General features: G+C 39.9%; 3 protein-coding genes, 1 long non-coding RNA gene and 1 pseudogene across 6 annotated transcripts; 3 read left to right on the forward strand and 2 right to left on the reverse strand.

Annotated features, from left to right (window-relative positions):
• Positions 1-2,525: 2,525 nt before the first annotated feature.
• Positions 2,526-4,400, forward strand: LOC121793541 (transcription factor MYB106-like). The gene is made up of 3 exons (XM_042191565.1): positions 2,526-2,801; positions 2,964-3,093; positions 3,464-4,400. Exons 1-3 carry the CDS (start codon positions 2,669-2,671, stop codon positions 4,203-4,205), a joined length of 1,005 nt encoding a protein of 334 aa, XP_042047499.1. The 5' UTR covers positions 2,526-2,668; the 3' UTR covers positions 4,206-4,400.
• Positions 4,401-15,279: 10,879 nt separating this feature from the next.
• Positions 15,280-16,747, reverse strand: LOC121793544. The gene has a single exon (XM_042191568.1). The coding sequence runs from the start codon at positions 16,718-16,720 to the stop codon at positions 15,401-15,403; it is 1,320 nt and encodes a 439-aa protein (XP_042047502.1). The 5' UTR covers positions 16,721-16,747; the 3' UTR covers positions 15,280-15,400.
• Positions 16,748-18,617: 1,870 nt separating this feature from the next.
• LOC121796538 lies at positions 18,618-19,363 on the reverse strand (annotated as a pseudogene).
• A 598-nt stretch (positions 19,364-19,961) lies between these two features.
• LOC121795277 lies at positions 19,962-20,877 on the forward strand. Its single transcript, XR_006049446.1, has 3 exons — positions 19,962-20,187; positions 20,305-20,378; positions 20,565-20,877. It is a non-coding gene; the product is annotated as an uncharacterized LOC121795277 (long non-coding RNA).
• A 352-nt stretch (positions 20,878-21,229) lies between these two features.
• Positions 21,230-26,401, forward strand: LOC121796421 (phosphate transporter PHO1 homolog 10-like). Of its 3 annotated transcripts, none has more exons than XM_042195287.1 (15): positions 21,230-21,357; positions 22,043-22,626; positions 23,150-23,215; positions 23,323-23,626; positions 23,717-23,765; positions 23,906-23,977; positions 24,108-24,237; positions 24,359-24,479; positions 24,565-24,823; positions 24,908-25,012; positions 25,103-25,147; positions 25,244-25,396; positions 25,497-25,775; positions 25,864-26,000; positions 26,067-26,401. In XM_042195287.1, exons 2-15 carry the CDS (start codon positions 22,068-22,070, stop codon positions 26,182-26,184), a joined length of 2,397 nt encoding a protein of 798 aa, XP_042051221.1. In that variant the 5' UTR covers positions 21,230-21,357; positions 22,043-22,067; the 3' UTR covers positions 26,185-26,401. The 3 variants fall into 3 exon arrangements, with proteins under 3 accessions (XP_042051221.1, XP_042051222.1, XP_042051223.1); XM_042195288.1 differs by lacking the exon at positions 21,230-21,357 and adding an exon at positions 21,408-21,521; XM_042195289.1 differs by lacking the exon at positions 21,230-21,357 and having other exon boundaries at positions 22,491-22,626; positions 23,137-23,215.
• Positions 26,402-27,367: the final 966 nt, after the last annotated feature.

Raw genomic sequence — 27,367 nt, forward strand, 5'->3', positions numbered from 1 at the left:
GAGGAAGCCGCGCCGCCCCAAAGACGCTCCCGGACTTACATCCATCGTAACCGGGAGGAAGCCGCCGCAAGGTTAGTCCGCGACTACTTCTGCGATAACCCGGTGTGAGGAGATACCCACTTCCGTCGCCGTTTCCGCATGCGGCGACCGCTATTTCTCCACATGGCAAATACATTGGCGGCTCGGGAAGAGTACTTCCAAGAAAGTTTCGACGCCGTCGGCCGTCCTAGCCACCCGACGCTGCAGAAATGAACTGCAGCAATCCGTCAGCTTGCGACTGGACAAACGGCGGATGTGTTCGACGAATAACTCCACATTGGAGACAGCACTGGGAGAATGTGCTTGCTCCAATTCTTCAATTAAATCCTTTTGGAGTCGAATATGAGCATCCGTCTAACGCATGTCAGCATTTGCTTGGAGGAGGGCTTCTTCATCGTGAGGTACCCCACCTCGTACGTTGGCGGCGGCGACGTCGTGGCTTGGACCGGCTTCATTATCGTCGTTGGCCCAATCAGTCAGTTGTACACCTTCATCTTCGACAATCATGGTGTGCATGATAATGCAGGCGTACATTATATCAGCAATGCAGTCGACATGCCACAAACGCGTTGGTCCCTTAACTGCAGCCCATCGAGCCTGAAGCACACCAAATGCGCGCTCCACGTCCTTTCGCGCCGACTCCTGCCGCGTCGCAAAGTAGGCCTTCTTCGCATCTGATGCGCACCGGATCGTCTTCACAAAGACGGGCCACCTAGGGTATATCCCATCTGCCAAGTAGTAGCCCATATCATGCTGGTTGCCGTTGGCGACAAAACTGGTGGCCGGACCGACGCCCTGGCACTGCTCGTTGAAAATGGGCGACGAGTTGAGGACGTTTAGGTCGTTGTTCGAACCGGCTATCCCAAAATACGCATGCCAAATCCATAGCCGGTAATCAGCTACGGCCTCGAGGATCATCGTGGGATTCTTTCCCTTGTAGCCGGTCGTGTAGAACCCCTTCCAGGCAGCGGGACAGTTCTTCCACTCCCAATGCATACAATCTATGCTGCCTAACATTCCCGGGAACCCATGCTGATCCCTGTGCATCCGCAGCAGATCCCGGCAATCTTCGGGGGTAGGCTTTCGGAGATACTGATCACCGAATACTTCAATCACGCCCTGACAGAAATACTTCATACATTCAATGGCAGTCGTCTCACCGATGTGGAGGTATTCGTCCCATATGTCTGCCGAAGTCCCGTAGGCCAACTGCCTGATTGCCGCAGTGCACTTTTGAATAGGGGTGTGGCCGGGTCTGCCAGCCGCATCGTGCCTGAAGCGGAAATACAGATATCGATGCTCCAAAGCGTTAACAATACGCATAAACAAGTCCCGCCTCATCCTAAAACGACGCCTGAAATGGTTGCCGTTAAAACGCGGCTCCTCTGCGAAGTAATCTGTGAACAGGCGCTGATGTGTAGCTACATGATCACGATCAACCACTTCTCGACGGTGGACAACTGGTCATGGGCGAGGTACCGCCGGCTGCATATAACTCTGCAGCCATCGATCAACCTCACGGCTCGTATAGACATCTAGCTCTTCGTTCATCATACGCTCGTACTCATCAGCATCCCCACCACTACCACCACCACAACCACCGGCATTACTCATTTATCGTTGTTGATCTTGTACAAAAATTAAGATAGAGAGAGTACTCGTTAAAACAAGCGGTGCGAATGAAAATGACGTCCAAAGCGTGTATATATTGTGTTTCGGAAAATTAAAAAAAAAATTAAAAATCTGACGCCGGTCTGACGCCGATCCGGGGCCTACAATGGCGCCGTGAGGATCGGCGTCAGCCCAAGAATCGGCGTGGGCACGCCGATTTTGACGCCGATTTCGACGACGCAACTCGCAATGGTTCGGCGTTTTTTCGCGGACGCCGGTGCCGACGCCGCCATTGGAGATGCTCTAAGAGATGGAGGGATGCAGATGCTGTCTCTTAGTTAAGAGATAGAGTGAAAAGTACAGTGGGGCCCATTAATAGTAAAGAGATGGGACGTTTAAGAGTCAACGTTGCGGATGGCCTGAGGGTTAACTCTAAAAATAACGGTCAAACTTGCAAGTACACAAATTACTTAAATCACCCAAAATTCTTATTTCGAAATTGGAAGCTAGAAAGTGAAAAGAATAATATATCAACTTTTTTTTTACCTTTTATATAAAATTTCATATCCATACCATCATGAGAATGACATTGCAATATCCAACATTTGACATGTTTTAGTTTTTTTTTTCTTTTATTCGACCCTGACATGAGTCATGACACGAACTGAAAATATCAACCCAACATATCGTTAAATCCACACCCACTTTTCCTCGTATACTCTTTTAAACTCACACAAATTAAAGGAAAGCAAAAAAAATATATATATTTGAATGACTCTAAAATCCAGCTTGATATCCCTTGAGAAGTAAATAAAAATAGTAGTAGCAATAAACACGTTCATACCAAATCCCATAAACACAGTATTCATAAGCATTAAATTGTATTATTGTTGTATAAATTGTACAAGGCAGAGAGAGCTACAAACTCACATCCATCTATCTAGCTTAGCCCTCCATCAAACATCATACCCACCTCTCCATCTCTACTCTAGATTACTTGTAAAGGAAAACAAAAAACATGGGCCGGTCCCCATGCTGCGATAAGGAAGGCTTGAAGAAAGGGCCATGGACTCCCGAAGAAGATCAGAAGCTTCTCGCATATGTCCAACAACACGGCCATGGCAGCTGGCGCGCTCTCCCTCCTAAAGCCGGTATGTCTATATTCATCTGTTTAACTGCAAGATAGATGAATTATCTACCCTAGCAAACAGACCAGACCCTTATAATTACAATATGCATGCAGTTGCATATGTAGATATGTATGTATAATGAAATGATGATGATGAGATTGTTTATTTTGTTTAATTAAATAGGGCTGCAGAGGTGTGGGAAGAGCTGCAGATTGCGGTGGACGAACTATTTGAGGCCTGATATTAAGAGGGGCAAGTTCAGTTTACAAGAAGAGCAGACCATCATTCAGCTTCACGCCCTCCTAGGAAACAGGTGATTAATTAGTTAGAATTTTTTATAACATCGATGATTTGGTTGAATATGATGGCTGTTCATTTTAGGTAATTAGGAAGTGTAAGAGAGATAAGAAATGTAGGGAATTAATTTGATTTGAGCAGACTGATTAATCCCTAGCCAGTTTGTAGGGCCTAGATAGTTTATCTGTGAGGAGCAAAATAAATGTGTATCCATGTGTGAGGAATAATTGCAAAGGTACATCAATATTGTTGAAGATTTGAAGTGCACCATCACCATCCAAACACTTTCACTATATCAATCATGCTACAAAAATTGCTTTATTTCAATGCATCTTTCAATTTCTTATAAAGTCATTTCTTAATCTTAATTGGACTACGATGAATAGGTGGTCAGCGATAGCGAGCCACTTGCCTAAAAGGACCGACAACGAAATCAAGAACTACTGGAACACTCATTTGAAGAAAAGACTAGTGAAAATGGGGCTCGACCCGGCCACGCATAAGCCCAAGAACCACACCCTCGGCTGCAGCCAGCCGAAGCAGATAGCCAACCTCAGCCACATGGCTCAGTGGGAGAGCGCTCGCCTTGAAGCCGAGGCGCGGATCGTTCGCGAGTCAAAACAACTTGCGTCCAACTCCTTGACCTCTCAATTGATGAACGCTGCCTCCGCCTCCGCCTCTGGCCTTCTGTCGTCGCGGCCGCCTTGCCTCGACATACTCAAAGTCTGGCAAGGCACGTGGATGAGGAGTTCGAGGAAGGACGTGGCGGCGGCGAGCCTCTTCGCCGCCAACGCCAACCTCGAGTCCCCCACGTCGATACTCAACTTCGCCGACAACGCCGTCGGATTGATCAGCTACGGCGGCCCATGCACGGCGGCGAAGGACAACGGCGGATATCAAGAGGATCAAAACAAGGGCATAATGGGGAATTCGGTTGAGCTGCATGATCATATCACAGACCCTAATTGCTCCACTTCATACACCGTGGCTGATTCGATGAGGTATCCGAGCTTCTTGGATGGCTTCGGACACGACGACAACATTGTGTTCGAAGATAATAAGGGTAACAACTACTGGAGCAATATTCTCAACGTCGTCAATTCGCCTATGGGTTCGCCCGTTTTCTAGCTTCACCACTATACAAAATAATATTCGTACGTGCAAAATTCAAGTTCTAGGTTTTTAGCGTTTTTTAATTAATATAATTACAAGTGTGTGTGTGTGTGTTGAGGTTTAGGTAATCTGAAATTCATGGATGTCGTCTAAGACGGGTTAACAATGTTGTAGTAATTTTTTTTTTGTTAAGATTATGTTTATTTTGTTTATCCGTGTGGATCATATAATTAATGTAAGAATAAAAGTTCAAAAAACTTTGTTATCAATTTCACAATGCATGTAATATGCAGTAGACACATTGACATTTTAATTAAATGCTTATATCCTTATTAATATATGCCAGAATCGTGGTCCATTGATCTAGATTGATCAAATTAAATGATGTCAGAATCTATTTACATATAATAAATATGAAAACAAACGTTGTAAACGGCCTTCATTTTCATACCAGATTTGCATCATTTCATTATATTCAGTGGAATGGACAGAAGCATCCTATGATAAATAATTAATCCGGTGAACTTTGCTAACCAATAAGGCCACCCGCAACGCGTTACGCGGGTGGCTCGAAGCCCGTTCCTCCGTGACGAGACGCGCGCGGAACGCGTTGCAGCGTCCTGTCGCGCCCCTAGCCCGCCGAGACACCCGTCTCTCCGAGGCGGCCCGCGAGACGTCTCGCCACGCGCCCGCGCGACGTGGCGCGCTCCGACACATGTGCCATGCGTGATGCCCACTCGCCGCCCCGCGAGTGGGTTTCGTCACGCTGACGCAATAAACCATTTTTTTAAAAAAATTTGAATTTAATAAAAAAAATTAAAATTCGACAAACGGTAATATTATCGTTTTTCGACCGTTTTCCTAATTTTTTTTATTTTTTACTCTATAAATACTCCTATTTCATTCTCATCTCACACACAAACACACATCTATTCTTCTCAAATCATCTCTCTTTCAACTCTAATTTTCATCTCAAATCAATTTTTTTATTCTTCCCCCAAAGTTAATCGATCTAATGGATCCATATGAGCAAATGCGTCGAATAATGGAAGAATCACTTGAAGAAGATCGACGCCGGGAGGCGGAGGAAGCCGCGCCGCCCCAAAGACGCTCCAGGACTTACATCCATCGTAACCGGGGTCCGGGAGGAAGCCCCCGCAAGGTTAGTCCGCGACTACTTCTGCGATAACCCGGTTTGGGGAGATACCTACTTCCGTCAACGTTTCTACATGTGGAAACCGCTATTTCTCCACATCGCAAATACATTGGCAGCCTGGGAAGAGTTCTTCCAAGAAAGGTTCGACGCCGTCTGCCGTCCCAGCCACACGACCCTGCAGAAATGTACTGCAGCAATCCGTCAACTTGCGACTGGACAAACGGCGGATGTGTAAGCCGAATACCTCTACATTGGAGAAAGCACTAGGAGAATGTGCTTGATCCAACTATGCAAAGGCGTCCGGGCAGCCTTCATCGACGAATTTCTCCGGAGGCCAAGCACGACAGATTGTCAGTTTCTACTCCATCTTCACGAAGAAGTGCACGGATTCCCCGGGATGCTTGGCAGCGTCGATTGCATGCACTGACAATGGAAGAATTGCCCTGTGGCATGGAGGGGATCGTACACTAGCGGCCACAAAGGCATCCACCCCACCGTTATACTCGAGGCCGTTGCCGACTACCGGCTATGGATCTGGCATGCGTACTTTGGGGTCCCCGGATTGAACAACGACATAAACGTGCTCCACCAATCTGACCTCTTCGCCGAAGTTTTGGATGGTAAAGCGTCGGCCATCAACTTCATCGCTAACAACGGGCGGTGTAAAATGGGGTACTATCTTGCCGACGGCATCTACCCGAAGTGACCAACCTTCGTGAAGACGTGCAACATGCCTGTGAACGCAAAGCAAGCTCTTTTTGCGCAGAAGCAGGAGGCTGCTCGCAAGGATGTGGAGAGGGCGTTCGGGGTTCTCCAAACGCGCTTCAACATAATCAAAGCCCCGGCTCGTACGTGGTTCATGGAGAGTATGATCGACATCATGTATACGTGCATAATCTTGCACAACATAATTGTCCAAGACGAAGGACCTAAGGCGGGAAATTGGTTCGACCCTGAATCCCCCAGAAGCTCTACCGCAAGTAGTCCGCCTCGCAGTGGAGTGCATCCGTCTGTACAAGAACAGTTGTCTATTCGGGCAAGGACACGTGACTCTACCGCCCACGCCCAACTCCAAGATGATCTAATGGAGCGCATTTGGGCAAAATTTGGCGGATGAAATTATTAAATTATGTATTTTTATTTTTTTTTGGATTTTATGAATTTTATGTTGTAATTTTATTTTATTTAATGAAGTGTGTTTTATTAATTGAATTTGTTGGAAATAAAAATAAAAAATGAAATTGAATGAATAGTAATTTAAGAGACAGTTAAGGGACGAATAAGAGACGGAGGGTTGCAGGTTATGTCCCTTAGTTAAGAGATGAAGTAAAAAAGTACAGTGGGGCCCATGAATAGTAATTTAAGATACGGTTAATGGACGGATAAGAGACAGCGTTGCAGATGGCCTAAGAAACGGGAGTATAAAAAATACTTACATCAAAGATGTTTTTGTAAACATACTTTACTAGTTTATTTCCCCAGAAACGAATTCTCTTTTTCTGCGTGTTTCAAGATTCGATTCGATTCGATTCGATTCAAGCGAACTAGCGAAGCATTAAGTCAGACTGATCATTAACCACTCTGGAAATAGACTTTTAATTCATGCAAGTAGAGGTGGTGCTTTAAAGTATCGATTTCAGGATTCTGTATTCCTTCATGAAATCATAAGAGATACTCCATATATATGTATAGTATGGAGGCTGACAATATACATAGAAGATCGTGTAATCAACATCATATATATTTGACTGATTACATACAAAATACTATAATTAACTCAGTGAATTTTATTGAGAGATATGATAACTAGTAGGATTTGGTTGGTGGTGTGTTTAATTGTGTTTTCTCTATATTTTCAAAATACTGTAAATTATTTTTTTGCTTTTTGTTTTTAAAGGGGTTGGATATATAGACTATAGTGGATAATCTAATAGAACTACTCACAATCTAGCTCAATATTCTATAAATTGTTCGCGGTTTGGACCGATCAATCGAGGAAATTGATGGTGGTGCGTGATTGACCTTCATCTTTAGAGTATGTGTTGCTTGCGTTGCAGTGCCTTATTTTTACGTCTTTGTTTGATCTTGGTTGTTCTGTTCTCTGCTTTCTTAATTTAGGTATAGAATTAGTTGTCTATCTTGATGCGCGTAGGTGTTGCTCTTGCTGGCTACTTGATTTTTTTCTCAATTCGGAAAAAATATATTCATATTATTAGTCTACAATAACATAAAATTTGAAATTATTTAAAATGACCATTTTAAATCAAAAGTATCTGAGCGGTCGCCCTACCAGGCCACCGCATAGCTCCTTCTTTGGTTGCAAGCCCCCATTGTGGCAAAATGCAAAACAGGGGAAGCTGTGCACATCAGAACCTTCCATTTTTTTTAATGAAGTTAGATTATTTTCTTTTATACATAAATATGTGGATGATGTGAACAACATCCCTCAGCTATACATTTTGCCGGAGCAAGGGACCAAGCTGCCCTAGTTGCATGCGTTTTTTCAATAAAACAACGTACTATTGCATGTGATTTGATGTACTACTATTTTATGTGCAACTAATTTGGTTAGATTATTTATAAGTTGAAGTTTATTGGGTCTCAAATCTCAATGAAATTAATTACTAATATACTGTGGTAAGTAATGTGTAAAGCAAGAATCTACTAGTACTATAATAAACGGTTAATACATGAGATCCGCTAAAATTACAACAATAAATGCACCTTATCAGCAACAGTATCTCCACTCATGATTATATATATTTATAAAAGGATATTAATTTTTCAGCAGCCAGACTTGTCAGAATTAATTCATACAGTATATATAGAGGTAGTAGTAGTTGTAAGTACTCCGTGGACGTCATGAGAATTTATGTAACTTTATTTTATGTGTGAAGTGGAGAGAGTAAAGTAAGAGAGATGTAATAAAGTAGAGAGAAAGATGTTTTCATCTTTAGTAATGAATCATCTTAGTTGGGACAAACTAAAAAGGAAAGTGAGAGTCATCTTCAATTGGACGTAGGGAGTACTTTATTTTCTCATACGCTATTATTATAGGTCTTTAAAAAATTCGAAGCATGCATGCAGTAAGTCAAAGTCAAACAGTGAAGTACTGAAAATCTTCAATACCCTCTCATGATATGAAAGTTGAAAAATGCATTCCAAAATTAATAGTATTGTAGGTTTCAAACAGTTCTATAATGTAATTGAACCGTTGAGTAAAAAAGTTCTTAATTAAAACTCTCATTAAATCTGAGGATATGTGCATTTTATTATTAGATTTTGTAATAATGTTAACCTCCGTGTCAGCTTATACCAATTAATACAAACATGCAGTCATAAACATATTCGACAAAAATATTTATTACATCTAGTGTTTCTTTCTGTGCGTCGGTAGATTTCTTTACTTCTAATACCAAAAAATGTCATGTTCCAGTTCACCGTGACACAATTTTTTATATTTTACATTACCATTATCAAAATAGTAGTAGCTATTAGATGTAGTTGTTCCATGGAGACAAGTATATAGGGAGTACATTTCTTTTATTTTATGTTTATTTTCAAAGGGTCTTAATTTGTTCATGGACAAAAAAAATTAAATATGCCGGGAAAATGGAGTAAATTAGTAAGTACTCCTACATGTTTCTTAAGTAATTTGTTTCTGAAAAACAGGTTCTGCCGTTCTGAATCGTGAGTAATATTAATACTAATAAATAAAAAGTTTGTGGTACTTTTTGTAAAGAAGAAAAATGAAAAGAGCAGTTGAGGGTGAAAGTAGGCAAGCAAAATTGTTCATGTTTGGGGTTGTGAAGAGCTCGAGGAGGAAACAGCAGTGGCCAAGTTTTTCTTTCCCTCATTGATCGCCAACTTCCAAATACTTTCTTTCCTTCGCCATCATTAAATGTTCTATATTAGTTTCATTTTAGAATATCAACTATTAAATGTTTTTATTGTTTTTGATAAATATACATCATATTTTATTATAAAATTAATATATTAAATAAAAGTAAGATCTATTTTTTCCATAATTTTTTAAAGTTTGTGCTGAACCCAAGTGATATACATATTCATGGATGGAAAGGTATCTTTTATTTTCATTTGTCTCTCAAATTGTTGGCTCTCTAATTGCTACTTCTTTCACAAAATAAAATTGATAAGGCATATTTCGTGCATCGGTTTAGAGGGTAAAATGTAGGCTACTAATCAGTTTTACGCGGAAATCGAGTGTTAATTGTGCAGGAATGCCGCTTGACCAAAGACAGCAAGGCCAAACTGATCATGTTGGCGCAGAAGGCGAAAAAGGCCCAAAACAGTGTGAGTTGATCAAGGTGATGTGCAAGCAGTTAGCCGGGGACCACTACATTGCAGAAGAGGACACGTATAGCCGATGCGCTGGAAAGCGATCCTCAATCGGTTATCAAGAACCACTGCGAAACAGAAAGGGGACATGTATAAGCTGACTCGACGGATAAGACGCGCAATTCCAGTAAGGACTAAGATTCTCTGCCAAAGTTGTTATCACAGCTGGAAGTTGTTATAATGAGTCTATAAATAGAGGACGCATCGCCATAGAGAGGAGAGGATCTTCGTTCCTTTTATCTTCTTTTTAGTTCTGGTTTTTTAGTTTTCTGTCCTTTACATTTTAGGAGTTACTTTCCAGTTTCGTTTAGAGAGTTAGCAATGGTTAGCTAGAGAGTAAGAAGGAGTGCGACAGAAGGGAGCGCGATAGAGAAACCCAGATCTGTTCGGCGCAGTTTCAGTTTCCGACTGACGACCTTTTGGATTTATCACTTTCTTACATTTCAGATCTAGTCACTTAGTTAAATTCCGTGTTTGTTACGTAGTTGAAAAATCGTTCTTCTTTTGTATTCTGCACTTTCCAAGTTCTGTTCGGAATACTGTTTAGAATCAAAGTTATTTGTTTTCAGAAATCTCGTCGACTGTTCTAGCTCAGTTTCAGTTTTAAATTCCCAGATCCAATGTTTGAACTTGCATAATGTTGAATGACAAAGTAATTCATAGATTCGTAGCATGCTTAAGTAGTTAAGTCATTTATTTCAGTTTGTTGCTTACCTGATCAGTTCACTGTTTCCAGCATGATATGTCACTTGATAAAGTAGATAGTTTACATTCTGCCTAGCTTAATCTAGTGGTAAAAAAAACTTCCAACTTAAAGCGTGGCCGCAGCCAAAACCCTGTTCACTAAACACACACTCAACACACCAGCTTCTCTGTGGGATCGACCACGTACTTGCTGCTTACTGTTTAAAGTAGGTTGTATGTTAGGGAGTTATAAATAGTTTTGAAAGAGAGAGGGCGCCTTGATAAAGTCGCAACGACAATTGCAAACTGATCCACCCGATCGGTTATATTTTTATATTACTTGATCGACTACACGCAATAATAAAAAAAAATCTATGCCTTTCCAAAAATAATGAGCTATGTTTACTTAAAGCCCAAAGAAAAATGAAGGAGATCCAAAGAAAAAAAAAGGTACATAAAATTCTCCTCTATTTCTCTCTCATAGAAGGTTACAAATGAGATGGCAATTGAACTTTGGAGTACAAAATTTCAATACCAAAAAACTAATACAGTAAAAAGGATTTTCTTCTTCGGAATAACTCTTATTGTACTGTCTAATTTCGTTAATAGAGTCTCCCTCTCTCTCTCTCAATTTTTTTGTATGTGGTTGTGAATTTGTGAACAAGGCTTATTTCCCCCTTTTTCTCAGCCATTTATATGTATTTAGCTATAATAACTACTACAATGCAGTAACATCTTTAGTAGTAATATAATGAGATAATTATTGATGACCCACCAAAGATACAAAATATTCACATTGTTGACTTTGATTGACGCTAGGGCTCACCTTCATAAATCATGACATTAATCCTACCTATTACTACAATTTACAACCACATACTTCTTCAAGATTCATGATCCCATTGGCTGGCATCCTACTTAATGTGTTATTTAGTTTGAAATGATAATGTACAAAACAAACATTGCTTTGATATTTTTTCAAAATATAATTAATACTCCATCAAACTAGTCAGATCATCAAGTCTTAAATGTGTCCTTCCAAACATTTACTGGTACCGGTAAAAAGGAGTAAGTAGTAGTACGTAACTAAAGTAATTCTTGACAAGCAAATTTATTGGAGTCGATTCTAAAAGTTAATACAACTATGTTGCGTGTGGTGTGGCTATCATATTTCTGACAAAATATTAAGTACCAAATAATACTACTATAAGATAGACTAAAGTCTCAAAATGGTCATTAACATATTGCGATTTTTTGATTTTGGTCCAAAACATTATCTTTTGAATTATTCGGTCCCTCACATTTGAAAACGGGTCACATTTGGTCCTTTTTGGACGGTTCCGTCAAATTTTTGACGATTTTAATTACCGGGTCACAAATCCATCACTAATCTGTCACTAACGCCGCCCTCAACGCATCCTCCACCGGCCGCATGTCCGCCGACGAGCTGAACACCGTCGCCGCCAAATCAACGCCGAGCCAATTGATTTCAACTGCCTATCCGCCAAAAACTACATCAAAATCCGCCTCCACAAGCAGAATTTATGGATCCAGCACGCCAACGCCGTCTCCGGACTAGCCATCGACGGCGATCGCGGCGAGCTCTACTCAACCTCATGGGATAAGAGCTTCAAAACGTGGAAAACATCTTCCGATATGGCTTGCATCGACTCCGTCGGTTCAGCGCATTCCGACGCCGTGAACGTCGTCGCCTCCTCCGGCGGAATCGTCTACACCGGCTCCGCCGACGGGAAGATCAAGGTGTGAAGAGCCTCCGCCTCCGGCGACAGGAGAAAACGGAGCTTGAAGACAACGCTATCGAAGCACGATTCGAGTGTGAATGCTCTCGGGCTGACGCCGGATGGGGCGGGGTTGGCCTCATGCGGCGGCGGCGGAGTGATTCTGGTTTGGGAGAGGAGAGACGACGGCGGCGACGATGAAGAGATGAATTTCTTCGTTGCTTGCTGCTTGAAAGGGCATAAAGGGGCGGTGTTGAGCTTGGTTTGTGTTAGTGACAGATTAGTGACGGATTTGTGACCCGGTAATTAAAACCGTCAAAAATTTGACGGAACCGTCCAAAAAGGACCAAATGTGACCCGTTTTCAAATGTGAGGGACCGAATAATTTAAAAGATAATGTTTTGGACCAAAATTAAAAAATCGCAATATGTTAAGGACCATTTTGAGACTTTAGTCAATATATTACTATATAATTATATTATCATGATAAAATGTCTTTAGTGTATGAGTGGAGTAAGAATCCACCAACGTGTGATAGATATTGTGAGCTATGTGGACCACTCGAAAGGAAAGTCAAATTTCTTATAACTAAAATTTCTTGTGATAGTTATATTAGGGCACGTAAATGTGTAATTATGTATTATGCTTTACTAAGAGCATCCGCAATGGCGGACTTCGACGTGGAATTCCCACGAATTTGGCGGAATTCTGTGGCGGACGTCCTCCATTAGGCCACACACGCGCGGATACGGAATTCGCATGAGGACGTCGCAGGTCCGCGCCCTTCCGCGGAATTCCGTCCTGACGTCCGCCATTGCGTGGACTGTCACGGAATTCCGCACGGAATTCCGATTTTTGCATTTAATTTTTTTTATTAATTATGTATTTTTTTAATGAAGTATGTTTTTTTAAAAATAAAGTGTGTTCGTTTTCTCCGTATTCGCGTCGAAATTTTAATTCCGTAAATTATTTACTTCCGGAAATTGGTTAATTTGTGAATTTGTGAATTTTTTTAATGTGAGAATTCCGTTGGGAATTCCGCAGGAGAATTCCGCCACTGTGCAGTGGGAAGTCCTTATGATGTGGCAGAGCAGTGAGAAGTTCTTATGACGTGGCAGTGGGAATTCCGCGGGGAATTCCGCCGGGACATCCGCACCACTGCGGATGCCCTAAGTGTTATAAATCATCATTACTCAATCATATTAATCCGTACGTGAGTTTGGAGATGTCCATAACTATATAGTTAAAGAGTACACCCACAACTTACTAGACATTAATTTAGTCTACATCATATTATTAAATGAATGAAAAGATGGATACGATAGGCCAGCTGCTACATCACATGTAGCCATATTGTACTTCTCCTTAAATTGGTTATAATTAAAAACCTCCAAATTATATTTGCTACTTTTGCAACATCAAATTTTACGAAATTTTTTTCCAAGAATAATATTACTAACAGTTAGCAAATGAGAATTGTTATTATGGAAATATTTACAATAAATAGTGCCCACTACACTATAATGTAAGTTGACAGCTTTTGAAAATTCTCTTGATATACAATCAAATTAAAGTATATTAATTGGTAAGTTATACTCCATCCAAAAATATTTGTAAGTTGGTAGGAGTATTTATTTATTCAGATTATTAATTCAAAGCAACCACTATTCCACTAACAATGGTGGTGATATCTTATAGACTAAAGTCTTAAAATGGTCCTTAACATATTGTGATTTTTTTATTTTGGTCCAAAACATTATCTTTTGAATTATTCGGTCCCTCACATTTGAAAACGGGTCACATTTGGTCCTTTTTTGACGGTTCCGTCAAATTTTTGACGGTTTTAATTACCGGGTCACAAATTCATCACTAATCTGTCACTAACGCCGCCCTCAACGCCTCCTCCACCGGCCGCATGTCCGCCGACGAGTTGAACACCGTCGCCGCCAAATCAACGCCGAGCCAATTGATTTCAACTGCCTATCCGCCCCAAAAACCACATCAAAACCCACCTCCACAAGCAGAATTTATGGATCCAGCACGCCGACGCCGTCTCCGGACTAGCCATCGACGCCGTCTCATGGGATAAGAGCTTCAAAACGTGGAAAACATCTTCCGATATGGCTTGCATCGACTCCGTCGGTTCAGCGCATTCCGACGCCGTGAACGTCGTCGCCTCCTCCGGCGGAATCGTCTACACCGGCTCTGCCGACGGGAAGATCAAGGTGTGAAGAGCATCCGCCTCCGGTGACAGGAGAAAACGGAGCTTGAAGACGACGCTATCGAAGCACGATTCGAGTGTGAATGCTCTCGGGCTGACGCCGGATGGGGCGGGGTTGGCCTCCGGTGGCGGAGTGATTCTGGTTTAGGAGAGGAGAGACGACGGCGGCGACGATGAAGAGATGAATTTGAGCTTGGTTTGTGTTAGTGACGGATTTGTGACCCGGTAATTAAAACCGTCAAAAATTTGACGGAACCGTCCAAAAAGGACCAAATGTGACCCGTTTTCAAATGTGAGGGACCGAATAATTCAAAAGATAATGTTTTGGACCAAAATTAAAAAATCGCAATATGTTAAGGACCATTTTGGGACTTTAGTCTAATCTAAATAATGTGATGTTTCAACAGGTAATCTTTCCACTATAAAACTGTGTGCATATAAAATATTGAGATGTGGGATGATGATTCATTTACTACCCTCCCAGGCCCAAAACTAAAGTCCAGTAATTTGAATAAATGAATCCACTTGCATATCAATTTCGAATGTAACAAAATCTTGCAATCATATAAATAACTGATATTGGGCCTTGTATAGAGCTATACAGCCCAACTTTTGGTGGGCCTGAGAGCATCGTTTGAGCTCAAACAAAATTGTGGAGTAATTTTTTTTAACTAGTTTAGAGTTTGTCATGCCAGTCTTTCAAGTACTCCATCGTTTATGTAGAGTTAAAGGCAAGAATAGAATGATTGCTAAACAATCCTCCGACGAAGCCAATCCTCTAACAAGACCATACGATAAAATTACTGTCCTTAAACAAAAATCCGACGCTCGAGACATCCCTTTTCAAGAACTACATTCCGATGACTCTCATCAATTTAAAGACTACGAAACAAAGATAATATTGACGTATAGACTTCTAACATCAAACAATCACAAAATTAAAACATGGGATTCATATCACAATATTAGGAGTAGTGTCCTGTCCATGTCCACAACTTGAAACAAATAATAATGGAAAAGTAATACAGGATTACACAAAAAAAGAAACATATCACAAAATGAATCCAGTCCATCTCTCAAACTTTTCCACTTCACTCCCTTGAGAAATAGCCAATCCAATCCCACTCCTCCCACCTCTCCCAACCCCTCTGTAATACAATCTCCATTGTTCATCCATTTGAACCAAGCATGGTGATCCAACACCCTCAGTATCCCACCCATCACTGCCACCCGACTCCTCGAAAACAGGTCCTTCTCCTACCTTCCTCCACTGCTTCAATCCATCCAAAGACTCTGCCACCCCAATGCTGCGCCTCTCCCCATCCCCCCCGCCAACCCCTTCATACACCATCACGTACTTCCCGTCTCTCCTGTCCCTCAGCACACGGGGATTCACCAACCCACCCTCATCAAACGCCCCATTAGCCCCTGCACCAAGTATCCTCCCCAACTTCATCCACCTCATCCCATCCCTTGATCGTGCAATGCCTACTCCGTACGCCCCTGTCTCCGCATCAAAGGAGTGGTAGTACATTCGAAGATCCCCACTCCCATGGAAGACCACTTGTGGGGAGGCGACGAAGGTCGAATCCCACTCGCCATCCGCCCCCACGTCGATCAAAGCTCCACTGTGATGCTCCCCCTCGATCCGAGCCCAATGCCTCCCATCCTGGCTCATGGCTAATCCGGGCAACGACCTTGGGGAATCCTCGGAGCAGAATCCGGTGTAGTAAAGCCAGTAAACGGCGCTGTTAGTTCTGACTTTGGCGCTGGACATCACCACGACTTCTGAAGGCCTAACTCCGTGCGTGTCAAACGCCCACCAATCTTTACTGTTGCTCATGACCAGCCCCACATCGGCATTTGATCGAACACCTTCTGTGCCTCTCTCCCAGTGAATGCCGTTGCCGGAGACCGCTAATCCGATTGAATCGAACCCGGGATTCTCGCTGCACCGGCCGTGGTACCACATGTACCAGCGCTCCTCTTCGTCGCCGAGGTATCTCTTCACGACGGGAGAGCCGATTTCGAGATTATCCCACGAATTATTGGTGCCCAAATCGAAGATTAAGCCCCTCGAAAAGGATGAACTTGAGGAAAGTTGCGGGCTTGAAATGGGAGCGGATTTTGATTGGATTGTTGAATTCGGGAGTGAATCGGAAGTGGGGTGGGTTTCGTCTGTGGCTTCTTGATTGTTGGTGTTTGGTTTTGTGGAGCAGAAGAGGGTTATCTTTTTAGCCGTGGAATTGCAAGATGTAAAATTGAGGAATTGGGTTTTTTTGGGCGGCAATTTTGCGGTTAATGCGGTTAAGTTAGTTGGTATGTGACGAGATGCTGCTGTGGTTTCCATGGCTGCTGCAGCAGGCGACATTAGGGAAATGCAGGATGGGAAGTTCACTTCTTGTACTTTCTAAAACCAATGGAAGAATGACACGAGTAAAACCTTTGTACTGTTGTGGTTGATAGAGGACAAAAAAGTAAAATTGAATGCAAAATACTCCCTCCGTCCCAGAAATGTTATCAAAGTTTGACTTGACACGAGTTTTAAGAAATGTGAAGAAAAGTGAGTGAAAAAAGTTAGTGGAATGTAGGTCCCACATTTAGATATTGTTTTTATGATAGAGTGTGAGTGTAATGAGTTACTTGAAAGTGAGGTCCATTTATAAAAAATAGTAAAAAAACAAAATGGACAACATTTCGCGGACGGACTGAAATAGTAAAACTGGACAATATTTCACGGACGGATGGAGTATAAATTTAGTTCACTACACGACTTCTAAAGTGACTTTTGGCTGCTGAAACGAATTTTGAGAGAGAATTGGAGCTTTAAAGCCATGCTTTGAAGGAGGAGGGCAAGATTGAAGCTTCATCCACCCACGCATTGTTCCCCCATGGTATCTTTAGCTTGTTTCCTTATTAGACCACCATGGGTGGCTAGAGCTTGACATTACTCCTAATTGTAGTTCATTTGGCTCACTATAATTTATAATGAAATATTTAGTTCACTATAATGACGTTTTGATTCACTCTGTGTTTTTAAATTTGTGTTGTGAATTAAAACGCCTTCATAGTGAACTAAGTCGTTCTTATAGTGAATTAAATTTTTGTTCTCCAGATATACATTTAAGTAACGTACGCTCTATTTCACTGCACTATACTAGTATGATTGTAAAGCTATGCACATATAGACATGGTTTGCTTAATTTGTGGCAGTGAAAACAGATAAAGAATAGGGCGTCCCCTTCTTTAGTAGATAAAGAAGCATAAAACTCCATAAAGATAAAGCAAAGGAAGATGCCACAAAATCTTCAACTGATGAAAAAGAAACAAAGTTGTTTATTAGGCATAAATGTGGAGAAGATTTTTGAAGTATCCAAGAAAGAGTGAATGGAAATTACTATAAAGACGCAAGCAAGAGATCATCATATATATGTCAGAAAGTTTTGTGTTTTATGACATTATGACAAAACAAAATGAAACATGTTGGTAGCAATCCAATGATGCCAACTTATCTTGAAACTTGGTATCACATAAACGTCTCTCTCTTACTCACTCATCATCAACCTCCAAATAGTTTGAGGTGCACTGCGAAAAAGTTTGGACTTGGAAAAGAGCCCTAGGGAAACTTAGCAAAGATTGAGATTAATGATCTTAGAAGATGCTAATTAAGAGCTCCATGCTAGTAATTGAACAAATGAAATAGTCACGAGTGTTAATCCACTATTTATGAACATGGAATTATATACTGTAGTTAAATAGGTAGATAGGTTAAATAGTTGAATAGTACTTTTCTTTTTAATAAGACTACAGTCCCAAAATGGTCCTTAACATATTGCGTTTTTTTTATTTTGGTCCAAAATATTATCTTTTGAATTATTCGGTCTCTCACATTTGAAATCGGATCACATTTGGTCCATTTTGGACAATTTTGTCAAAATTTTGACGGTTTTAATTATCGGGTCACAAATCCGTCACTAATTGGGAGAAACTGATCCGTCATAAATTTGTCACTAATCCGTCACTAATCTGTCCCCAAGGTGAAATTCCCCCTTTATTTTTCTATTTATATTATTGACCACCTAGTTTCTATTTTGAATCTTCTGGCGCTGCGAATAATTAAACATTTCAATCATTAAAAATTATAAATACATTATTTCCTGATCGAAACTTAGGATTGAAAACAAATATGCCTTTCTAAATCGAAGCCCCAACCAATTAGGAAAAAGGCTTAAAAACGAAAAAAAAACTCACTCAATTCACAAATACGATCAGCCTTGATCCGCCATGATGTAAACCCTCGCCGGCACCGCCGCGTCGGCCTGAATCACAACCTTGTTATCGGAAATATTCCGCAGAAAATGACTCGGATACGACGCCGCATCGGTCACGAACGTGTATTGCACCTGCTTGATCAAATTGGGGAAAAGCAACGCCGCCGACGGCCCCCCGCCGTCCACGCTCGCTCTCGCCACCGTCGTCTTCACCGCCATTCCTTTGACGGTGTTCCGCTCGATCGCGACCTGATCCAATTGATCGAATTTCCCTTTCATCTGCACGATCTCGATCCCCTTATCGTTGCCGTGTTGTCGACGACGGTGACGCCGCTCATCACTCCTTTCACCGATTTGAGCAGAATAAGCGCATCGCCGAGGAAGAACGTGTTCGCGACGGTGAGCTGCACCGGATCCTCGGTGACGATTCCGGTGTAATCCAAATACGAATCGACGATCCGCATCTGCGCGAGGCCGGGGAGCTGGACGTAGATCCCGACGCCGCTGAATCCGGTGGCCTTGTTGTAGCAGTGGACGCCGGAGATCAAATTCGCCTGGCCGGAGAGGAGGATTCCAGTCTGCGCGGAGAAGATGACAACGTCGGAGACGACGTTGTCGTTTCCGGCGAGGGAGATGGCGGTGCAGGAGAAGGAGCGCTCGCCGGGATCGGTGTCGGCGGTGATGTGCTGTCCGAGGTAGGAGGTGCGGATGATGGTCTCGTGGCCGCCTTCGGCGAGGATTAGTGACGGATTTTATGACGGATTTGTGACGGATCAGTTTCTCTTAATTAGTGACGGATCAGTTTCTCCCAATTAGTGACGGATTAACGACAGATTTGTGACCCGGTAATTAAAACCGTCAAAAATTTGACGGAACAGTCCAAAATGGACCAAATGTGATCCGATTTCAAATGTGAGGGACCGAATAATTCAAAAGATAATGTTTTGGACCAAAATAAAAAAAATGTAATATGTTAAGGACCATTTTGGGACTTTAGTCTTTTAATAATATTAAAAACGAACTCATTTTAATTGTAACATTTCCACTTCATATTTAATTTATCACATAAGTTTTAATCAAGCACAAATTCTATAACTTGAAAACAGTTTTTGTTCGGTGAAAAATGTTATGAATTCCCAAGATTTGGATCAGAAAAAGGCAAAGTGTTCTTAGGTGCATTATCATTTATCCTGATTGTGGGGCATCAGCAGCTGTATGTAAAAATATGATTTCTGGCCGTACATGTCTCTGATGGGAATCTGAAATACTCTATATTTCATCGATTTCAGGCTCTAACTTTTGAAGAATGAGTTCTTAAGCATTGATAGGTAGTTTGTATTGCAAGTGGCATTAAAAACTAGTGCTATGTATTTTCCCTAAATCTCTCCTTATGCCGTGAGTCTTGGGGCTATTGTTGCAGCCATTTACAGTTCACATGGTTCTGGTCCCGTAATGGGGAATTCAGTACTTAATTCAAATATCTCTCTATGCATTTCCTCTCATTTTTCCAACACACGGCTCCATCTTTGGTACCTTTGTGCCTCATTGATCTATTTTAGCAGAGACTGTAAATTTCTAGTCTTTTTTCCCTTTGGCCTTTATGATTGCATTTTATTCCATCTACAACCCTCCACAATGATTCGCTTTGCATGCTAAGTAATCGAACGTGAAATTCTTTCTCCAGGTTTCTCCACACAGGAGAGGTATTAGAAATGCACCAAAGGCTTTGAAACCTATCCCAGTAATAATCAAGTGCAAGTAAGTTATTTCTCTCCATCATTGTGGCTGTCTGTACTTTTGTACAAGTTTCTTGTTGTGGAACTCAACTTGAGTATCTCTAAGCTCAATTAAGAATAGTGGCAATGGGTTTCCCATAACATTTGTCGTTTGTCATTATCCTCTGTATTGCTTCTTCGTAGTGATTGAATGTTCAAATCTTGGTAGGGTATGCGGCCGTGTCAAGCTACCTCACTTCTTCTGTTGCAGCGGGATCAAGCCAAATCCTGAAGAAACCAACAATTAGTGTTCTTGATCTGCTGCATGAATTGAAGTTTACGTGAGATGAACTTTGATCTACTGAGCACGTTGTCGCTTAGATTTGGATGTGATCATTTTTACCAGATTATGTACTCCTCTTTGCTTGCCATTTCTACTTCTGTTAGTAGTACTCAGTACACATCTTGCAGTTGTTGAGCAGGATGAGACTCTCTCTCTGCTCAGTTCTGAACAATGCTTATGATGAATTTTGACCCGTGTTATGATTTATAGAGGTATATTTATAGATTTTGGAAAAATGATTGTATTTCATTTATTTTGGTTTTAATTATCATAGTGTCATGTGTGCTATAAACTATTTTACCAAATGATAAATTGTCTTGTATAGATCGAAAGTATCATAATTAAACATAATTACAAGTTCTACAACGGTACAAACTCCAATTGCAATAAACTCTGTTAAAAGTTTCAAAATGGTATTGACGATGAAAGTTTAAACTATACTTTACAAAATAATAAATTTAATACTGTATTGATTTATTTAAATACATGTATTTAAGAGATGGAGGATAAAAATGGCATGCAACATTTAAAGAATTAATTAGAATTGAAAAATGAAAGTGGCGAATGCCATTATACAAGTTTCGAAGCTATGAAGATAAAGCCTGGATCTCCAAGAAAAGAATGCAGTTTGTCTGTTAGCTTCAAGTAATGGTCCCGCCGCTGTCGACATAAAGAGAAGGTATATGTGTTAGCAGACGGTTGTAATAATAATAATAATAATATAGCAATCAAATCACCATTCCCATCTACCTTAAACCAATTCATACGCCTCCTCCTTTGGCAATTGGCATGCATCATTCACCGAAAACACGCCCAAATCTCGAATAAACAACCAATTTTAAGGTATTTATTTCTCTGAATTTTTGCTTAGGTTTTTGGATTATTGATATGGTAAGAGGTTTTTTTCTCGAGTGCTGCATCTGTTATGCAATGTCAGTTACAGGAAATACATATATTGTGAGTCTGTGTGTAATGTGGATCATTTAATCGAAACGGACTCAATATCTACCAGTGTATGTATATTATATATAGGTTATGAAGCTCAACTTAAACCGAAAACCAATTGTTTTCCTTTTTCTTGGAGGATCTTTAACTAATGTTTTGGCCAAATATGGGTATGTGTAGTAGGAGCATGAGATTGTTATACTAGATGTTATCTTCATCGTTCTACTGAGTTTATTTTGTGATTAGTTGCAAAACTTCTCTTTTTGCACTGACTAGTCATTATTTTAGGTAGATTGATCTAAAGCTTTTACAAGTATATGCATAATCTATGTGCAAGTATATGCTTGTGCAAAATCAACTTTCTTGTTTTCGACATTTATAAGTTTGGATTGGTGTAGCTGATGAAATAAATGTTTCAGTGTTTTGAAGAAGACAGATGCATCTATGAAATTTGGGAAAGATTTCAAGAAACATAAGGTGCCGGAGTGGACAGAGGCATACGTCGACTACAACGAACTCAAACACATATTACACGGAATACGCAGTTTTAGGCAAAACAATCCGAATCTAGCAAGAGCTTCTTCGAAGAGATTCTCACTCAAGAACTTCAACAGTTCGAGTCTACATGAAGCCAATATCGACAGTCATGATGATATTGAGAACCAAGTTATAGCTGTTCATACTGTTCTACAAGGGAATTCCAGAAAGTTATATAACACCAGATTGATTGTGGCCCCAACAGAAGGAGAAGGTAATGAGAGAAATTTTTTCAGAAAACTCGATGATGAACTCAACAAGACGAACAACTTTTTTAAGGATAAGGTGGAAGAAATGATCAGAGAAGCTGCTTCACTAAAGAAGCAGATGGAGACATTGGTTGCACTAAGGATCAAAATAACTAATCCTAGCTCTCAGGGATCGATTCCACTGAAGTCCGTTTCTTCGGAGATCAGCAATTTGGATCCATCGAAGATTATACCTCCAGGCAAAGCTGAAAGTATTGGTAGGTGATACGGCCAGCAAAATAGATAACCACTTTCAGTATTTAAATCCCTATTTCTTTGGGGTTAGTTGATCTTAATTATACACCTTGTATATACTTCAACTGCTTACTTGATCATAGTTGTACACCACAGTATGCTTCAATTGCTTGCTTGATCTTAGTTATACACCACTTTATGCTTCAACTGCTTTAGTTGTGGTTGTGTAAACAAAATGAAATCGATGGATAAAAATAGTCAGGTGATTAGGCTGATCTAAATAACTATGCATAGAAGACATCTTCATGAAGTTTTAGCATTTATAAACCAAAAAGCATGCGCCACTTCATGAAGATATCTTCTATGCCCTCTGATGTGAAATATTGAATAATATTGACCTGATATGGGCCAAAAATTTGACATTTCTAGGGAATCAAATTGTTTACAATCAATCTTATGTCATGTGGTTTGATTTGTTCGCTTTTATTATGCTATAGTACTAACTAATATTTTTCTATAATGATGCGTTTCAGTTTATATATGCAGGGAAAATGGATAGGAAACCTGGAGGTGAAATGAGTTGTAGAAATCAGCAGCAGCCTGGCTCTTCTGGTGGTGATGCAGTTCTGATCTTTTCACTTCACTATCACACATAATTTGCTCATTTTTCGATTGAAGATAGTTTTCTTTTCTTTTTAAAAATTGAAGTACTATTACAGGAGCGGACTTGAGCTTTCAAGAGCAGCAATCTGATAGTCGTCCTGTGGTTGATGTCCTTCACAGAAATAATTCGACAGATAGGGAAATCACAGATGAACATGAAACAACTAATTTAGATATCCTTGATCGAATAAAGATTCAAAATACATATGATAGTCCAATGGAGACTATTAAAGGAGTCTTCACTGACACCAGGGAAAAAGGTCTAAGTTACAACAAGGAAGAACTGAAGGAGGTTGAAGAAAGAATAAAGACTGCTTTTATTGAGTTCTATCAAAAGCTTTGTCTTCTAAAGCATTACAGGTACACTTTGATGATCAAAGACAGCATTGTTTTTTTTCCTTCTAAAAGTTTCTGTTTCTCTTATGATGTATTTGTTGAATGAACAAGCAGTTTCATGAATATCTCCGCCTTTTCGAAGATCCTCAAGAAATATGATAAGGTTCTATAACTATTAACTGGTGGTCTTATCTTTTTTCTATGTTATGGTGGCAATCTTATATTTTAATCAAAAGAGTAGCAGTCCATGGTTGTCCGGATCCCTGAGTATATGTAAGCGTTCTAGTTACTTATTGCTTGCAGATAACCTCAAGGCTCGTTGCAAGATCGTACATGAAAATCGTGGATGACTCTTATCTTGGAAGCTCTGATGAGGTGTGTCTGATTCTTCGTTCTTATACAGAAAGTCTGATAATTTAATTTACATATTTACAATATAGTAGATCTACGCTGCTTCTTGTGAAACCAGTGATGAATTTGTACAGTTTTGCTCCTATAATCCCAGGTTATAAATCTGATGGAAAGAGTTGAGGCAGTCTTCGTTAAGAACTTCTTGAATTCCAACCGCCAGGAAGGAATGAAACTACTTAGACCCAAACAGAAGATTGAGAGGCATCGAATAACATTCTGTTCGGGTAAGTTAGCCGACCAACATTGCACTTTGATATTATGTAGCTGAAAGCTACAAGTATTATTATGAATGCGTATCTATGAAGTTAATTGCTGTATTTGTCTTCTAATTTTTGTTGGTTCCAGGTTTCTTTTCTGGTTGTTCTGTCGCCCTAGTTGTTGCTGTTATTCTACTTATGGAAGATAGAAAACTGATGCACATAAAGAGTGCAACCTTATACATAGAAATTATCTTCCCTCTCTATGGGTATAAATATACTGCAAGCATAAATTACCTTTTTCTACGTGCTTTCTTACTATGCTACTGATATCCGATTTAAAACTCTTTGCAGCTTCTTTGCGTTTACAGTGCTACACATGCTTGTATACGCTGCAAACATTTATTTTTGGAGGCGTTACAAAATCAACTATCCATTCATATTTGGGTTTAGGAAGGGGACTGAATTGGGCTACCGAGAAGTGTTTCTACTTAGCAGTGGTCTTGGCGTGATGGCTCTTGTTACTTTCCTAGTACACCTGCACGTAAAGATGGACTCAGATACTCAACATTTCGAAACATATATTGAACTTCTCCCTTTAGGCTTAATCATTGTGAGAATATGAAAAATTTTATATTATATACTGAAAGTTTGTTGTGCTACGCCATGTGTGTTCTAATTATATGCTTATTTATAGGTTGTTCTAGCAATAATGTTTTGCCCCTTCAATTTCATTTATCGTTCAAGTCGTTTCTACCTGATAAAGTGTGTGTTTCGTTGTGTTTGTGCTCCTCTGTATAAGGTGAGCTCAACACAGACAGGTTCTGTCAATGTAAATATCATTACAGTTTTCAGTTAGTCTCTGATTTGGTGATCCATTTTTATCTTGTAGGTTACACTCCCAGACTTTTTCTTGGCTGACCAACTCACTAGCCAGGTTTTGCATGTTTTGGTGATATTCGATGCTTGTGATTTGTATTCTCTATTCTGTAGGTATCTCTGTGAGCAGTTCTTGTGATCTATTTGACTACAGGTACAGGCTATAAGGAACTTTGAGTATTACGTATGTTTCTACGGTGGTGGTAGACAATTAGCTCGAAGGTTGACAAGATGCAGCAGTGATGAAGTCTATAATGCTTTCTATTTTGTCATTGCAGTTGTACCATACTGGTTTCGCTTTCTTCAGGTTCAGAGCTCTCCTTTCTCTATATCCATCTCTCTTTTCCATAATCCTCACTCTGAATGTGTGATTAAACAACGGTATCTTCATTCATCCATCATTGCAGTGTGTGCGCAGGTTGTTTGAAGAGAGAGAATCGGTTCACGTATACAACGGTCTAAGGTATTTCACGACGATTGTTGCTGTCTCAATCAGGACAGCGTTTGAATTCAGAAAGAAAACAGTATGGAAAGTGTTGGCATTGCTGAGCTCAGCAGTTGCTGCTATAGCCAACACATACTGGGATATCATTATCGACTGGGGGCTTCTGCAGAGGCAGTCCAAGAACCCGTTTCTCAGAGATAAACTCATCATCCCTCATAAAAACCTCTACTTTGTGGCAATAGTAAACATTACACAAACTCACTTTTTTTTTTTTTTCTGCCTCCCTCATACCTTTTGATTCACATCTTTGTTGATCCACTCTGTCACAGGTTTTGGATATTTTTCTCAGATTCGCTTGGCTGCAGCTTGTCTTGATTCTAGACGTGCATTCGCTACATGGGAAGACGGTGTCAACAATATTTTCATGCCTAGAAATTCTGCGGCGCGGGTTATGGAACTTCTTTAGGTAAATGGCTGTAGCTTTTGGATATGCTGAATGGAAAGGGAACTAAGATGAGTTTGTATTGATCAGGTTGGAGAATGAGCACTTGAATAATGTAGGGAAATTCCGAGCTTTCAAGTCAGTGCCACTCCCTTTTACTTACTATGAAGATGAGGATGATAATGAAAAAGATGAAAAAGACGAGTAGATTTTGAAGCTTACTTAGAAATTCTATGAATTTTGAGCAGGATTTTGTTTTTATGATTTTGCTGCGGCTATAGCCTAAATTATGAGCTTCTTCTCTTGGGGAAGAGTTTTATAATAAAATGTAACTGATGAATTAATTAATGCATCTCTTCAATGTGTTGTAATCATACATGTATCTACTACTCCATATCACTACACTATCCAATAAAACTATGTGTTTCTCGTGCCATTGCACCACTGTCCCCGCTTACTGGAACGAGGGCTACGTGTATTTAAACAACCTTAGTTTTCGCCAGTGATAATTGTAAATTTAAAATAAAACATAAATTGCCCAATGAAACTAATGATGTATACCTATTAGCCTTTTTAAAACCACCAATGAAACTAATGATGTACTCCCTCTGTGCTATTTCATGTGTACATTTTTTTTGTTTAGGAGTCAAAAAAATAGAGAAAAAAACAAGAGATGATAAAGTGAGAAATAATTGTTTTTTTGCTAAAAAATAAAAAAAGAAATGTCTCACTTATGTTAGGCCGGCGTAGTAATACACCTAACTTATGACGGATGGAGTATATAGCAACAAGATTTCCTTACCAACAAGTTTTCCGACAAATTTATATTTTTTTGTTTATTTAAAAATATTTTCCTCAGATATCTATAAATATATAAAAGCGGAATACCAAAGAATCCATTTTCCCGCCCAGATTTATGAAAGATTGGTCACCATATTATAAAATTTCATTAGCATATAATATACTATATTAACACATAATTGATATGAGTATATATCATGAAGAGTTCTCAAATCAGTCAAATCACACTTATATATATCCAATGGTTACAATAAAAATTCTCTTAAAGATTATTCTTACAACCGTTGCATAAAATAAGACCATGTGGTCTCTCTCAATTTATTTTATTGACTAATGTGATTATGCCATTTGTTACAATATCATTGGTCAATAAATATTTTATTTAATATTCAAATATTTTTTATATATTAAATGAAATATATATATATATATATATATATATATATATAAATTATACCAAAATTCATATTTTTTTATCCTCTACAAATAGATATCACATTTGCTATAGTCCTATTCACAAAAAAATCTCTATTTTTCTCTATAGATAATCTTTCTTCTATTTTACAATTTCTCATTTTTTAATTTATTCA

The sequence above is a fragment of the Salvia splendens genome, chromosome 3 (genome assembly GCF_004379255.2).
Source record: "Salvia splendens isolate huo1 chromosome 3, SspV2, whole genome shotgun sequence".
Classification (NCBI taxonomy): domain Eukaryota; kingdom Viridiplantae; phylum Streptophyta; class Magnoliopsida; order Lamiales; family Lamiaceae; genus Salvia; species Salvia splendens.

Bases quoted from the DNA above. Each gene is read 5' to 3' on its own strand.
- LOC121793544 (XM_042191568.1), bottom strand. From the start codon at position 16,720: ATGTCGCCTGCTGCAGCAGCCATGGAAACCACAGCAGCATCTCGTCAC.
- LOC121796421 (XM_042195287.1), top strand. From the start codon at position 22,068: ATGAAATTTGGGAAAGATTTCAAGAAACATAAGGTGCCGGAGTGGACA. The intron at 24,238-24,358 runs GTAAGTTAGCCG...TGTTGGTTCCAG, and splicing joins TCGAATAACATTCTGTTCGG to GTTTCTTTTCTGGTTGTTCT. The intron at 25,776-25,863 runs GTAAACATTACA...ACTCTGTCACAG, and splicing joins ACCTCTACTTTGTGGCAATA to GTTTTGGATATTTTTCTCAG.
- LOC121793541 (XM_042191565.1), top strand. From the start codon at position 2,669: ATGGGCCGGTCCCCATGCTGCGATAAGGAAGGCTTGAAGAAAGGGCCA. The intron at 2,802-2,963 runs GTATGTCTATAT...TTAATTAAATAG, and splicing joins CGCTCTCCCTCCTAAAGCCG to GGCTGCAGAGGTGTGGGAAG. The intron at 3,094-3,463 runs GTGATTAATTAG...TACGATGAATAG, and splicing joins CACGCCCTCCTAGGAAACAG to GTGGTCAGCGATAGCGAGCC.